At 47.9% G+C, this 15,875-nt stretch overlaps 6 protein-coding genes across 6 annotated transcripts; 2 read left to right on the forward strand and 4 right to left on the reverse strand.

Annotated features, from left to right (window-relative positions):
* Window positions 1–113: 113 nt before the first annotated feature.
* On the forward strand, window positions 114–749 carry GL50803_009755 (uncharacterized protein; the record flags this gene model as incomplete). Its single annotated transcript, XM_038046431.1, has 1 exon — window positions 114–749. One exon carries the CDS (start codon window positions 114–116, stop codon window positions 747–749), a length of 636 nt encoding a protein of 211 aa, XP_037902345.1.
* Window positions 750–1,285: 536 nt separating this feature from the next.
* Window positions 1,286–9,286, reverse strand: GL50803_0042000 (Coiled-coil protein; the record flags this gene model as incomplete). Its single annotated transcript, XM_001707539.2, has 1 exon — window positions 1,286–9,286. The coding sequence occupies one exon, from the start codon at window positions 9,284–9,286 to the stop codon at window positions 1,286–1,288; it is 8,001 nt and encodes a 2,666-aa protein (XP_001707591.2).
* Window positions 9,287–9,330: 44 nt separating this feature from the next.
* Window positions 9,331–9,939, reverse strand: GL50803_0031743 (uncharacterized protein; the record flags this gene model as incomplete). The annotated part of the gene is made up of 1 exon (XM_038046050.1): window positions 9,331–9,939. The coding sequence occupies one exon, from the start codon at window positions 9,937–9,939 to the stop codon at window positions 9,331–9,333; it is 609 nt and encodes a 202-aa protein (XP_037902346.1).
* Window positions 9,940–9,987: 48 nt separating this feature from the next.
* On the forward strand, window positions 9,988–11,766 carry GL50803_006731 (Kinase, NEK; the record flags this gene model as incomplete). Its single annotated transcript, XM_001707537.2, has 1 exon — window positions 9,988–11,766. One exon carries the CDS (start codon window positions 9,988–9,990, stop codon window positions 11,764–11,766), a length of 1,779 nt encoding a protein of 592 aa, XP_001707589.2.
* A 119-nt stretch (window positions 11,767–11,885) lies between these two features.
* GL50803_006733 (Zinc finger domain) lies at window positions 11,886–12,905 on the reverse strand (the record flags this gene model as incomplete). The annotated part of the gene is made up of 1 exon (XM_001707535.1): window positions 11,886–12,905. The coding sequence occupies one exon, from the start codon at window positions 12,903–12,905 to the stop codon at window positions 11,886–11,888; it is 1,020 nt and encodes a 339-aa protein (XP_001707587.1).
* Window positions 12,906–12,937: 32 nt separating this feature from the next.
* On the reverse strand, window positions 12,938–15,862 carry GL50803_006735 (CLASP N terminal domain-containing protein; the record flags this gene model as incomplete). The annotated part of the gene is made up of 1 exon (XM_001707533.1): window positions 12,938–15,862. The coding sequence occupies one exon, from the start codon at window positions 15,860–15,862 to the stop codon at window positions 12,938–12,940; it is 2,925 nt and encodes a 974-aa protein (XP_001707585.1).
* Window positions 15,863–15,875: the final 13 nt, after the last annotated feature.

A 15,875-nucleotide genomic window follows, 5' to 3' on the forward strand; every position in this document is an offset into this window, starting at 1 on the left:
TGCACTCTACTCTCTAGCCCCTGTGCGTCTGATTTTTGTGGGTATAGGGCTCATGAATATGTGAATGTATAAGTTTGTACTAAATGTTCACTGAGTAACCATGCAAAGTTCTAATGCAAAACCTGACTATAAGCGATCTGAACTCCTCCTCAGTAGCAGCCAGAACGTCCATTATCACTAAGAGAAGGGACAATGATGTAGGAACTTCAGGCTCAAGGTCTCGACAGAATCCACGAAAGAGCACAAATGTGCCCCTATACAATTCCAAGTCGTACATACGGCGAACACATCCTGATGACCCCGCAGAAAATAGCATCCTGGCTGATCTATCCTATATACCTGAGCCTCTTAGCGTCTCCGCGGGCCCAACAGTCGCGTCAAAGGGCTCCATTTTTTCATCTACCGGTGTGACGTCAATTCGCTTTGACACGGCTGCAGAGCGGTCACGGACAGACGAGGAGCTACAGGACTTGGTACAAAGGCTTCAAACCGAAGTTCGAGATCTTAAGAAAGCGCATGCAGATTGCGACAAAGAGCTTGAGGACCTCACGCAGCAGATGCAACAGATTAGAGAGGTCATGGTCAGATCAAATGAGAGCATGGTGCGTGCGTTGGACAGCTCGTGCTTTGTTGTCTTGCCATGCCGTCATTATGTAATGGTTGATAAAAAGATTTCAACGCTCACTAACTCTAAGTGTCCAAAGTGCAATATCCACGTCACAGAATCATATTTAGTAAAGCATAAGTGACTGCTCTTTTTGAAGTGCTGCTAGGTATTGACACAGGATTTACTTTCTTCAAGTAAACACACGGTTTGAAGGATAGCAGATAGTAGGAAAAATAGATCACAAAGGTAAATCTAGATATACAATCAATCCATTAATCGTAGCATAATGTAACAATAAGCTTTTCAGACAATAGGCGGAGTGACTCCTACGCTTATCAAGGGGCTGGAGAAGTGGTACATATTAACTCTCCAGTTGCGTCATGCTCGACCTACCAAGAGCTGACTGACTAATTCATAGTCTTCCAAAGTTTCTATGCCTACTCTGTCGGCTTCTCAGGTACCAGAACAACTGCAGATGATATTGCTCTAAAGGATGCCATTTATGGGAGCTATCAGGACCAAAGGAACCTTAGGTGATGAGGCCGAGGGGCGCGTCTATATTCCTGGTGAGTGATGATGACTAGAACGTGCACAGATAATGCGTGTATCTTCACGTTATAAGATAGTTTGTTAGCATCATCTGAATAAGAGCTTTTGAAGCAGGAACAAGCTCACATATTAAGAGCCGTGGTTTTTGAGAATTGCAATCTCATCCACGAGAGTGCGCAGCTCCCTCTCACGATTTATGATCTCCTGCTTCAGACTGTTGTACTCCTGCCGTACAAGCTCCTGTTTGTTATCGCTGCACCATGCCTTGGGAGCCTTTCGTTGCCTATCAAGAATCGCCCTGTCAAGTTCTAAACTTTCTCTTTCTAATCTTGCTAGCTCAAGCACCAGCTCTGTGTTCTTGTCAAGAGCATATTTCAGCTGATCGCGGCCACGCTCCAGAATCGTCTCTTTGTAGAGCTGATCTTGCTTGAACTCTAATTCTTCCTGATTCAGAATTCTGGTAAGCTCTTCTGCTTGTTCGTTTATGCACGCGCTGTCTAACTTGGCTATGTCAATCAGCTGGCCGAATTTGAGCATCTGGACCGCTTCAAGCTTTTCACTATAGATTTTGTAGTCTTTTTGTGCTTGCTTTTCCTTCTGCAGCAGCTCGTAGTGCGTGTCTTTGAGAGACTCTCCAATCTGTGCAAAGTGTCGCAGCTGCTTCTTCCTGAGATCTATTCTAGCTTTGAGGTTCTGTATTTCCTTTGCGTCAAAGAGAAGAGCGTTACTAAGATCTTCAATAATAGTATCATCCTCGCTCATGTATGCATACTGGCCCATAGTAACGAGTGCCGCCGTCTGCACGCTGTTCAGCTCCTTCTGTTTGCCAGCGCGGAACTGTGTTAGCTCTCTGTTTGCTGCATCCGTGGCAGAGACTGCTGCCTTTTCCCTTTTCTGAAGGACTAAATACTGCTGCTTCAGTTGATCTGCCTCTTGGTGGATAGCTGCCAACTGTGCGTCATAGTCTCGCTTCTTTGATCGCAAATTGAGAACGAAATTAAAGAGCTCGTTGCTAACGCCCTCCGGGGCAACTGTTTCATCTACAGGCTCATCATCATCCTCGACCCCTCCCTCAGAAAGATTAGAAAGCTCCGACGACTCATCCGATTCGTCCATATAATCGTCTGGGTTTGTTGACCCGAGAGCCTTCTTGGTCGCTCCGCCTCCGACTAGCGTTGCCTCGAGGCCAGCTGGCTCGGCGTCTGCCTGCGGCTTGATAGGCTTGGGGGCCCTGTACTTTTTGTTATAGATTTTGATCAACTTCGTTCTGAATGGAGCATCAGTGCTAATAGAATTGTTGAATTCACGAAGAAGCTTTTGGAGGTTAGTCCCGACGGCCATCGCCTCCTCAGTCTTTTGGGAGATCTGCTTCCGGAGATGCTCCAATTGTATGGTTATTTGTCGGTGCTCATTTTTGCAGTTCTCGAGGTGTTCCATGGATTTAGCATCCCTAGTAATATAGAGATGATGGATTTCTGTTTGCTGGAACAGGCTTATGATGCGAATGCGCATACGAGCAAAGTCCATTTTTAGTTGAACGCTTGAGTACTGAAGCTCTCGAACAGCATTATCAAACGCAGTTGCCAAGGATAGCATCTTATTCAGGATTTGGCTTCTACAATACAGAGCAAGCGAAATCCAGTAGTGAGCTTTCTGAGCGTAGTCCTGACTAACCTGCATCTTGCTGAACACAGAGATGGCCTTGGTGGAGTCATAACTTTGCGTCCCCTGGAAGACATTCATTTGCAGGTTGTTATGCTGAGCCAGAGTCGAGGTGATATCGTATGTATCGTGTCTGTTATATAGAGATGGCGCATGCTGAGCGTTTTGTGCCGCTAACGCTGCAGTGGGGCGAACACAAGTAGCTTCTTGAATTTGATATCCAGAATAAAGGAGTACGTCTTTGGCTAGAGGATGCTTTTTAGCTCTTGCACCATGTGGTACACTCCCAACCGGGAAGTGCTGTGCGTTAGCGTTAGTATCAGGGTCTTTTAAGTCATTGATTGCGAGGATAGAGGAAGACTTGTTGACAGAAGAGTCGAGCCCCTGAACGCCCATGAATATGGCTGTGTTAATATAGGGTCGACACATATTAACCAGCTCGTCCTCATCCTCATTCTCTTCATCCTCGTTAACCTTGTCAGACTCACTGCTTGACTCGTCATTTGAGTCGTTAGCGTCATTACTTAAGGGGTAGTTCAGTTTCGGAAGCGTACCATATCTAAGCCCACCCAAGGCCTCGCTGGATGATAAAACAATTTCCTGCACGGCACTTTGGATACCAGTTGGCGGAACATCCAGAAGCTTCTGTAGTCGATCAGCTTCGTCGCTAGAAATAATCTTATTAGAGACACAAAACTCCAGATATTGTAGCGCTAGCGGATCACTACCAGCAGGATCACTTTCGTTGAAGAACTCCCCTGGGGCGTGAGAATAACACGACTGTAGCTGAAGACAGAGAGTCGTATTGTCAATCTGGTCTAGTGGTGTGTCTGCCAGCTTGCTGGAAGCCCAGTTACGAATATATCTATCGTGCACCTCCATGCGTCGAATGTGTGCTATTTCATCAGGATGAATGGATATCATGCTCAAAAGCTTGTCAGGGTCGGCGCTAAACTCGTACTTGGCCAGTCTTGCGTCTATGTCTGCCGCTATTAGGTGGCCGGCCATGTGCTTTATTGAAGCAGTGATTCGAAGAGCCTCTTTCTTAAGCGTGTTGACGCATTCGACCACAGCCTGCTTGCAGGCAAACAGAACGGCCACACGTTCGTTAAAATCTTTTTGCGCGTCATGAAGACCCTTTATAGCTAGCAGGAACTGTAGCCAGCGACCCTCTTTATTTTCATAGACGTTCACGGGAGGCACATTCTTACCTGCTCCGGTCGCGTCTTCGTGTTGCTGCGCTAATTGTCCAACCTTGAAGACATAGTCCTCCGTAGTTTTAAGTGGGAATTGCCCGAATGTTTCGAGGCTGAAATCATATGCTTTTTCGTCCTCTGGGGAAATCTTACTGGGATCGGGCTTCTCGGCTAAAAGGGCGCGGAGCTCCTCTTTTCGCTTCTGCCGTGCTTCTACCCGCTGCAAAACTCGTTGCTGCTTTATTTGGGCGTCAGAAATGGTGTCCTCAAGCTCATCTTGCTTGATTGTTGCCTCACCCAACTTATTTGAAAGGGTCTGTGCAATGATCTTGTCAATAGCTTTAATGGTCCGGGTGCCCGCCACTGAACCAAGCCTACTACCACCCGTGGTCCTCGACGATCTTAAGGGAGCAAGAGCGCTCTTAGTCGCACTAGTGTTAGACTCTGCTAAAGACTTTTTGGTGGTGCTCAAGGAAGTGAGGGTCACTGCACCCAGCCTACTAACTGACGTTTGGTTGAGAGACCCGCGCTGATCATTATCTATGATGGAGTGGTCACTGACATCACTAGTTTCCATAGTATCATTAGGATTCATTATGTTAGCGTCAGCCCTCATAGTAGATGTTGTAGTTAAGTTGTTTGCAACCTCTGAATCACTACGATGGTCATAAGCAATCTGGTCTAGCTCATCAAGAGATTCTATGCCCAGAGCCTCACAAAGTGCGCTTTCGAACTTCTCACTAAACGGATACAACTTGAATGTGGTAACTTGAAAGGCAGGATTTGCAAAGGCACGTACGGTGTAGGTAAACTCCGTCACAGGAAAATTGGCGAGGACGCTCTGAATCTTCGCAGTAACACCCCGAAGAATATCTCCTAGTTCGTCATATATAATTGTATGGGCCCTGCGCTCTTCTCTGCCAACCCAATCATGAGCTAATAGTAGATCTGGTGAGATCTCATGTGGATAGAGACGTTTCTCTAAAGGTAGTGACGCATTCTCCTTGACCAAGGTGTCATAGAGGGCTCTGAGACCTTGTATTTTTAATAGAACAGCATGCTTTCCATCCTGCCCAAGCTTATTTGCCGCTGAATCCAGTTCTGACAGCCTGGCCTGCTCTAGGGTCAAAAATTTGCTCGCTCCTTCTACCTCGGTCTGCTCTTCTGCAGTGGTATAGTCATGGACAACGGCCTGCTGATCTAAATCATCGCCCTCAAGGGGGATAGTGTCTGGCTGCTGTTTTAAGATGTCTGCCCCCTTTTCTTTGAAAACAGCCTTTGAAATTAGGGAGAAGACCTTTTCATGGAAAACAAGAGAGACAGACGGCTTGAACCCTTTAATCCCAGTGGAGTAAATATTATCTCGCACATAGCGCGTACAAAGGCCGTTATCAAAGGTCTGTATGTTATTTGCTGATAAGTATGCTGCTTGGAGTCTAGCTAAGAGAACCTTCACTTCATGAGTTCCATACACGAGTATGTTTCCAGATCTGTCTCCGATGACGCAGACATGCCCGCCAAATCCCACGTTCATGTAGCATAGGCCGTTAGCTGGAACTGCCTGAGCACAGTACGCAGTCCACCACTCAGACTTCTGCTCTAAAAGCTGCATGGCAACGAGGGGATTTAGGTTTGACGCTTCTCCTTTTAAAACATTCTGAGTGAGCGATGCAAATTCGTCTTCAGTTCTGTATGGTTCGATGGTCACAGAGCCACCAGCCTGGATAGTAAAGAGAGTACCAAAAACCTTTCCGGCCGGACCAGAGCGTTCGGCAGACAGCAGCTCCTTATTCAGTGCGTCCTCCATGACACAGTCCCTGAGGGGCTGAAGCATAGCAGGAAATGACATGATAGGGGTTCGCATCAACAGGCTAATAGACTTATTATTCTGAGGTTCAAACTCCACATCATCCAGCTCTGCCTCCTTGAGAGCAGGCGCATCCATGAGGGGTCCCCGATGAGCCGCCGGGGAGATTACTTCTGGCCGTATAAAGATCTTCTTTGATGACTCTTTGCTTGACTCTTCTCTGTTGTCATCTGCTGCCGGCGTAAGCCCCGAATTCATGAGGAGGCTCCGTGACCCGATGGAATTGGCATTAATAAGCGAGAAAAAGGATTTCTTGATGACTGCATAATCAAATAGGTATATTAAGCTGCTCCTATATGCTGCACGAGCTTCGGCAACGGCTAAGGCAGCACAGAAGAGAGCGGGGTCTCCTGCAGCGATGTTGGATGCAGTGGCGCCACTTGCCTCAGCACGGGCTCGAACGCTCGCCATCGCCGAGTCAGCCCTATTCCGGATTTCCTCATCAATAAAAATCTTGACAAGGATGGCTAGCTTTCCAGGCGTAGCTATATCTGACACATCACTGATATGAGTCTGTCCAGCAAGGTCTTTGGATCTAACAAGCCCTGTCCCGTTAACAAGGCTGAACTGAACAAAGTCAAATTTCTGGGGCTGATTCATGTCTTCATAAAGAGGGTCATTGGGGTTGAGCTTCTTCTTCTTTTTTCCCTCTATCTTGTTCCCATCCTCATCGTATTCTTCTTCAGACTCTGTCGACTCCTCCTCTTGTTTTTCTTCCGTTATTTCCATGGCCAGTAGGGCGTCCATTGCCGACTCCATGGCCCCACGACTAGGGAGCATCGCGCTGATTTTCCGCTGCACGACTGCCTGCTCTACTTTGGCGATCGTCCCTTCACAGGTCCCCGGTAGGGGGGTTACGGGGATTGCTATTGACAAGAAGTACGGAACAGAATTAAACATATGCATTAAATTATATGACACTGAAGATGGTTCTCCTGGTAAGTTAGGTTCTGTGCTCGGAGCTGATAAATTCATGGTGGTGGAAGATAGGCTGTCTGTCATACTAGATCCTGATTTGAGCCTGTACTGTATTAGATCATTTGCTGGCGGAAGGGTGATCGCCACAAGCCTGTCTTCTGGAGAGGTGCAGTTCAGTACGGCCATGGCCAATACATTGGGTTCTAGGTAGAAGAGATGGCCTAGCCGCTGTGAGAGTTTATCGGGCGACTCTTTAAAGATAGCGTAGTATACATCAAACTCTCCAAGTGGTAGAATGTCCTTCCCAGTCATTCCAAAGATACCATTAGAAGCCATTACTGCCAATTCAAATGCCTTCTTTTGCGACTCATCCTCCGCAGCATCACGCACGTTAAGAAGGCCCTTTGCGAGGGATGACATGTGTTCCTGACCAGTTTGTGCAAGGGCGACGTCGTTTCTTAAGCCACGTCTGATCAATGAGAGGGTTGTCTGGATCAAAAACAGATGGCCGGAAGCGCTTAGCACAGCGACCACACCTTCTTGAGAGCAAGTTATATCCACAACGGCATCCGAAAAGCACTTGTACGCTGCAATTAGAAAGAGACAGTCATTAGCATCAAGTATACCTGCCGGAACCTCCTCAGAGACAGAGTCCTTTCCGGAATAATCCTGGGCATCATAGTAAACAGAGAAGAACCTAACAGAACCATCGGAGTATCCAGCAACCAAACACACTCCGTTATGAATGAACAATACTTTAGTACCCTTTCCCGAAGCTGATCTTTTTGCCGAAACAATTCTCCGCGAAGCCAAGTCGTGCATAAATATAACGCCAGAGTCCCCGACAGTAGCCACAAGCGGAGAGCGGATGTTCAGATTATTGATGTCGTTGTTTATGCCAGATAAAAGGAGCGAGGAGCTGCTATTAACACAGGCAATGCTCCGAACAGGCCCTCCATGACTATAGCAAATACGTCTGATGCTCCGAGATGCTATATCCATAAGAGTTATCCCTCCGATTCCCGCGTCCTGCATAGCCATCGAGGTAGAATCAGAAGAAAGGACCATATTCCTTATACAAGCCCCATGGCCTATGTAAATCTCCTCTACCGGAGTGATTTCGAAGAATACCGAATCGTTGTTGTCCACAAATTGTGCTTGGAGAAGCTGATGACCTGACCAGAGTCTTATGTATCCGTCAGATCCAGCCGTGACAACCACAGGAAGAAGTGTTAGTGGACTATCTTCATCCGAGTCAGGCTTTCGGGGGGTTGCAGACGCCCCTGCATTCAAATTTGCCTCTTGTTGCTCGCCCGCAGTTGTGAATGGGCCTTGCACCAATGAGTTATTTGCTTCTGATACTCGAGGAGACCAATTGTCGCTTAACGGTGGTACCCCTCGCTGCAGGAGTGTGTGGTAAAGCAGAGTCGGAGGGTGGGTTGTCAGTGGTTGACCAAGGACAGTGTCATCATCTCGCTTGGCAGAAACGGCCCCACGCGTAAACAATCCGTCCAGATCGCAGCTCATATACTCTATTCTTCCCTCGTGGCACTTCTTCCCCCCAGGCCGTTGAAAGACTAACCGAACCGTGCTAGAATCCCAAAGAACAATTTCGCCTGTGCCACACCCAGAAAGGATATTCCCTGAAGGAAGCTCTATAAACGCCGTGCAGTCAGAAGAGTCCAGTATACCAAACTTGGCCAACTCGCCTTGCAACTTAACTCCTGTAAACGTCTGAGCCATCTTCCAAAACTTCAAATGTGTGCGCCCACCCGTTATCAATCTATCAGTTGTATACTTGCAGAAGCTCACTCTGTAAACAGGGCTGGTAAACGCCGGGGCCTTGAGGAGGAGACGCCGCTGAGCCCAGTTGAGAACCGACAGCAGATAGTCTGGCCCACAGGACACCGCAGCCAAGAGAGTCGAATCATGATTGAAGGCCAGGGACTCTATTCCTAGCCTTCCTATATTGGAAAGAGTGACTTTGTGGACCAGGAAGAGCTTGTTATTCACCTCGATGGGCGGTAGAAGTGGTTCTTCATCTGCTGCATCAGTCTGGCTCTGGTCCACACTCGTACCCTTTACTGTCGTTTCAACATGCTCCAAAAGCTGAGGGTCTTCAATAGGACGGGCAGGGCCTTCGGGCCGGTCGATAGCGATGCTGAAGATAAGCACTCTAGCGCCTATGCCCTCGCTAGCCAGGCCAACTGCAAGGTGGCTGCCGTCCCCAGTTGTTGCTACACACGTAACGCCACCCATTGTGAATGAAGGGATAGTGGTCTTTGTACCTGTCGCCGAGTCGATAATATGTAGAGCACTAGCACTCGCAAAGCACAGGTGCTTGGTGCTTAGATATGCAAGATTAGAAAAGTGGTTTGAGTCGCTTCCAAAAGAATATATCTCTGTATATGAGTCTGCAGGGATGTTTTGGGAGCAGATTATGGAGTTCCCAACTCGTGTTGGGGCTATAAAGGGGCCAGTGCTCATGAGCAAATTTTCTTTTTCGGTGTGCAAAATATGACTGTCAATGCCTAAAACCACACGACCCGCTGGGGCCAAAGCGTTTTCAAGAAAAGCGAAAATTCATCTACCGAGAACAAGAGCCTTTTTGCCAACGAGACCCCAGCAAGTGCGCGAGGAAGATCGTTGCTGTTTATCGTCTCCGTCAGTTTAGCTATCAGCTCTGGGCTCGGCACGTGGTTCTGCACGGCGCCCAACAGTGCTGCGACTCTCACTGCTATGTCACGTCCCTCGCCATTGAGTGCATGTATGATAATATTGTCTAGAGATTCCCCAGTGTAAGTTGAGTTAGAATAGGCCAACAGTTGACATACTTGGCCATCATCCAGTCCTGATATCATAGGCAATGTCATTGTGATCTCCTTTGTACTTACGTCGTGGGCAAGCCGCCTGAGAACTTCCATTGACAAGTCTGTAGAGAGTTCAGTATGCCTGGGAGACGTGGCATCTAGTAGCAACCGTGAGCTCAAGCTTATAGCGTTCTCTAATACCCTGGTGGCTACTTCGGCCTCCTCTATCAATGCTATCAGGCGATGCAGCGTTATGATGGTCGTTTCCCATGGCCTCCGCGATCGAATGATGATGATTGCAAGAGCAAGCTTCGTCGGTTCACCGTGCATAAGCCGGCAGTGAGGCAAATAAAAATCAAAATTACTGCATACCCTCCCATGGCTACAACTTTTCAAACTGCCTATGAATTGATAGACAAGATTGGGCAGGGCGGATTTGGGTCCGTCTATAAGGTACGGCGGCGCTCAGATGGGGCTATTTTTGCTTCTAAGGAAATAGATTATGCAAACTTCTCCGAGGCCAAACACAAATTAGTAACTTTTGAGACAGAGTTGTTAAGTACTCTACACCACCCAGCCATTGCTGGGCTTGTGGAGCTATATGACGACACAGAACGAGACGTCCTCTATATCATCATGGAGCTTTTCGAGAGGGGAGATCTAAAGAACTTCATTAAGAATTTAAGGATCCAACTTCTTTGTGTGTCTGAGGCGCAGGTGTGGTTCTTTCTTGAGCAGATCCTTGCAGCACTCTGTTACATGCATGATAATCAGACGGACCCTCAGCGTCCAAAAAAGATCATACATAGGGATATAAAGCCAGAGAATATTGTTATCACGCAAGATGGCCGCGTTAAGCTAATTGACTTTGGTATCTGTAAGGAGCTTGTTGATTGCTCAGTCACCCACACGCGTTGTGGAACATCTCAGTATGCTGCACCCGAGGTATTTGTTAAGAAACCGTCCTATGATGAACGGATAGATATTTGGGCTCTGGGCTGTGTTGCGTATGAGCTCGCCTCTAGCAAGTCTCTTTTCCCGGCTGACAAGGCTCCTACAGTTGCCATAAAAGAAGTACCGCCGATAAGCCTTCCAGGATTTAGCCCACTGCTTGCCGAATTTATCTCATCCATGGTGGTTATTAACCCCGAGGCGCGCCACTCGGCCAAACAGTTGTTGAAACATCTCCAGAATTTGCGTCTGGAGAAGCAAGCTCTTTCATCTAGCAAATTTGCATTATCCCTCAGTGTGTCGCCACTTTTTTATGATCCTCGTCAACGCCTAGACGCCCGTCTCAATCGCCAGGACAAGACAGAACTGCAGCTCTTTGCAATAGGCGGGCAGACAACGACTCTGAAGGACACGCTTATAACCGCAGTGTGCTGCGTAAATAATGAAGGCAAGACTGCTCTGCACCTTGCAGCTAAAGCCAATAAGAAGTTTGTGGCCAAGACATTGATTCCGCATGAAGCAGGATTAATAGATAATGCTGGAAGCACAGCTTTTTCAATTGCGGTGAAGATGGGGCACACAGACATCGCCGAGATGTTGGCGCCCTTTGAGGCTTTCGCCTGCATTTCGAAAGGTGCAGGCCCCAACGACACCGATGAATTTGGAATGACTCCCTTGATGTGGGCAGCCATTACAAACGATGTGGGATCTGTCAGTGTATGTTTAGCCAAGGGGCTATACGTCGGACTTCAAGATCACGATGGTATGACTGCCCTTATGCATGCCGCGCAAAATGGAAACACTGACTGCTGCAAAATGCTTCTAGAAGCAGAATCTGGCGTTGCCAATCGTCGCGGTGAAACTGCGCTCTTCTTTGCTGTTGCTGCTGATCACGTTGATATCATCGACCTACTCTTTGAAAAGGAAGCCACTATCTCAGTTAGAGCCGCAGTAAAAGGTCACAGAACCATATTGGAGGCGGCTTCGTTTGTAGGAAATATGGACGTCATCTCAAGGCTGCTTCCGCTCTGTGCCCCGTCTACCTCAGGTGACCCTATGTTTTGGAGCACTCTTGCTCAAAACGTTACGGCTACTGCTTCTCTCCAGTATAAAAAGTACGGAAGCCTAACAGACAATCTCCGCTACCTTAGTGCTATCTTAAGCCACCTCACTTGCATGGACTCTATGCACAATTCTACAGCATGAGTGTCTGGTTGTACCGCACTCCCTCCCCCGCATTTCTTCAACTTGTACGCTGCCTTCCGGCCAGCAGAAACGCTTTTGTTTACTCTACGTCTGTGCCACTACACCTTTACGTATTCTAATTAGATATCTTCGCGTGTTAGCGCAACAGTCCATATCCACGCTAGCTTTTCTGCCTCCAACGGGTCGTGACGGTACAGTGAAGGCATAAACCTAGCTGTCATGATTCTGCGCCACCCGCTGTGCTTACACCTGAATGACTTGTTCCTTTTTATTTCTGCTACAACAGAGTTATATTCTGTGTCCTCAATGTCCTGCACAACGCGCAAGTTTTGATCTACGGGGTCTTCGCGTTGCTTGAATGCCTGGATCACTATGTCCGCTGGGGTTTGCGTTTTCTTGAGTTTTGCACGCGTTGTGGTATCCATTGCAATCATACCGCAGTGAGATGCACTCATCATTGACCCGAAGAACATCCCGAACATGCTCCCCATGATGCAGAGCACAACAGGAATGATTACGGTGAAGAAATCTGTGTCGCTCTTTTGTATGCATACTATAATTGCGGTGATAGACATCACGAAGACCCAAGTACAGTATAGGCCAATGCCCGCTGTCCCGAGTATAAAATAGAAGTGGTTCCTAAACCCCACGTCTGTTCCAACCCATGGACAATGATGATCAAGGTACATGACACAGTGGCCACATGTGTTGCAGTGAGAGGCTCCGGGTGGACGGACAATATTGCATGTCTTGCAGAGAACGGCCGGGATGTTAGCTCCTGCAATAGAATAAATAACATTTTGCTGTGCCTCTCCAGGCTTAGCAGTGGATGGGGCATCTGCTTCCGGCACCGGGACTGTGTCTGAGGGGTCCGGGGGGAAGCGTGGTACGGGGCTTCGGGGGAGGTAGCCTGGATCTACCCAAGCAGGAAGACTGAAGACCATCACACAGAAAATGGAGAGTATGGGCCCAAGAGAGTAGGCAATGTAGGGGGTAAATGTTGAAGACACAAAGGGAGCGACATAAGCAGTGGAAAGAATTGCATAAAATACATAGACAATACATGTGACAAAGTAGCATGCGAAGTTCGTGCCAACCATCATGGTGCCGGAACAGCACAAACGAGGCTCGCGACACATAAAAATTTTTCTTTAAGCCCCTGGCACGGCCCTCAACATCCCTGCTTTGCACGTTTTTCTGACATCTTTACCACATAAATCGTCACGAGCTTCAGTTGGCTGGCGCTGAGCCTGTTGAGGTATGGAGTGAAGTCTTCCCCAACCAGGTAATACAGGTCCACCAAGCAATAAACAACTGCCTTTCTGATGTCTGGGTTTTCATTTGAAAAGGCTCGCATCAGACCAGGAAACACGCTATCGATATCTTCAAGCAGAAGTGCGTTATCTTTGTAAAAGTGGCTAGTCTTGGCAAGGAGCCGCAAACTTCCGTGCAGGACCACGTCGGCTGCAGTATTGACAATAGAGGAGTATCCCTTGAATACATTTCGCACTGGAAGGACGGTTGGTAGGAGGAGAAGGACCGCGTCGGCAGCACGTCTTACGATCAATTCAGGATCCTTGTAGATCTCTAATATGGGTAGAAGAAACACGTCTAGGATGTCTTCGAGTAGCGCCCCGTCAGAAACAACGATCAGTCTGATTATGCCAAGTGCCTCTAGCCTTACGGCAAGAGACGAATGCTTGGTTAGGTCCAGCAGCACCAATATAGCCTGTGCATAAGACCTTCTTAGCTCAGATTGTAGCTCTGGAAAACTGTTAGTCCACTGCTTCATAAGGCTCAGAAGCACATTGTCTGGTTGAGTGCTTAACGCTAAATTGCTCAAGATCCCATTAAGACGCGTTGCTGTCTGAGTGTTCGTTACCAGCTCATCTACGTCGTCTAGGTCATCGTATGCTATGGTACTAGCTTGTTTTGCTGCAGTGTGCACAGGACCGTTGTGCTCTGGCCGTGCCGTAGCAGACACTGTCTTTCCCCGCTCTGAAGATGCAGTAGCACTGATTGGCGTTTTGCGCGATATCCTCGAGCTTTGCTGCGAGCTTGACGCGTGTGGTAGCGCTCCAGTGGATGTGCTGGACACCTGCTCTACTGCTACATCTTGGCAACCCAAGGCGTCGGTGAAGCCACTTGGAAGTCCTCCCACAGAGCTCCAGCCTATGAACTTGTCGATAGTCTCAATCAATAAGACCTTCCAATTGAAATCTATATCCATACATTTGACATAAGCGAAACGACTAGCTGACCGGAGCCACTCCATTAAAAAGTCATCTGATGCTAGCGGTACACGTTTAGTTTTGTGGGTTTTCCCAGAGATATAGTAATAGCTAAGACAGGTTTCTCGTACAGATGCCTCTATTTTCGGTGCCTTGGAGCCTAGAAGCTGAGACGATTTCGACCAAAAGCTCAGCCGTAAGATCCGCATCACCAGCAAGGCACACTTAGCTGTGATCCGTGTGCGCTGTAGCGCGTCGTCTGCCAACTTGCAAAAAAGTTGAATTATATCTGCCTCGTGTCGCAACCAGAAGTCTATCTCAGAACAGAACCCTCTTCCGGCTAGATACCCTTCTGAATGCAGGCACGCTGAAATAAATAGTAGCAAGATATACTCTATTACGTGTGCCCGTACGTGCGATGACTTATCTGCCTGCCCGTGCTTCACAAGTCTAGCAAGTGCCATTTTTGGATTGCAGTATACAATGATTGCCCGCATGGTAGCGTCAGCGGATGTCTCATAACAGGCACCCTTTTGGTTCAAGAGTCTAATAAGTGGGTCTATCAGATCTACTACAAAACGGGTGCCATACGTGCCGTACCTCTGGGCATATAACTCAAGGAAGATGCACATCTCTCGAGATAGTATGCTTCGTCGAGACATGACACACGCGACTATCTGTGCGAGGTTTTGTGAAAGAAAATCAGTGAATGTCTGTGCAAATATCTGCGTGCTGAGCGTTACACCTGCTTCTGAGTCAATAATTATCAAAGATATTAGGGCTTTCACCGTGTCCAGTTGTATGGTCCAATTTGCTTCATTCTTAAGGTTTGCAGAGAATACAGAGAAGATGGCGTTCAGCTCATCTACCATTTTTTGCTCCTCGAGCCGTAGGATGCTGTGAAACTTCTTCTGAGTAAGATCTGTGCCAGCAGACACAAGTGAATTGGGCGAAAAAAGGAGATCATAAGAATAGAGTGGCCGATAGGGATAGTACGAAGCTTGCTGTGTCGGTGGAACAATAGAAAGAGGGTTTGATTGTCCGTCTGGATCTTGGGTTGACGGGGGCGGAAATAAGCTGATGGCTGTGTCTGTGGCCGATGGTATTGACCCTCCTGTGCCTCCAATACCAGATCTCCCAGGGATGTTGGAAGCACTGGTCTCGCGCCTCACTCCGCTTCTGTTTACGCCACTGCTGGTTGGCTTCTGTATGCCGTGGTCTCGCGACTCCTTGTCTTTATCTCCCCCCGACTGACCTGCCAGTCGTGCTAGGCTGTCTGGATACTCTTCTGTCAAATTTGCAAGTGCTACCGTCGCCTGTGACCGAACAACAGGGGAACTATCCTTCGTCAACTCTGTAAATCGAGGAACGACCTTTGCCAGTGCCTTTACGTCAGGCTTTCCAAGCTCCAGGAGAATAGTAGACAGCAGCTGAATGGTCGTCTCTCGAACGCCCGCGTTCTTGTGTGCCAGTGCAGTCATGCAAACCCCAAGGTTGATATCGAAATCGGACACAACCGTGCTCTTCATCAGAAAATATGCAAGACTGTATGCACACTCTTTGACGCTTGGCCGCACATGGCCAAATTTGTCTAGGGTAGAGGATAGGAGTCTCTGGCCGTAAGTCTTGGTCAAGAAGGCTGTGTTACGCGATAAGATTATCTGTACAGCCTCCAATGAGTATGTAACAACTTTGAAATTTGTATCATCGAAGTTTCCCGTTAAGGCGTCGACAAACACAGAAACATTATCTGGGGCCACTGTTTCGCCCGACTTAAGCATCCCAATAAATTTCTCTAGTGCCTTGAATCTTTCGGCCGTTGGGCCCACTGAAAGGGATTCTGCTACCTGTGGATCTAGTGGCATTAGCCCAGTTAAT

Source organism: Giardia intestinalis, chromosome 5 (genome assembly GCF_000002435.2).
Source record: "Giardia intestinalis strain WB C6 chromosome 5, whole genome shotgun sequence".
NCBI classification, from domain to species: Eukaryota; Fornicata; order Diplomonadida; family Hexamitidae; genus Giardia; species Giardia duodenalis.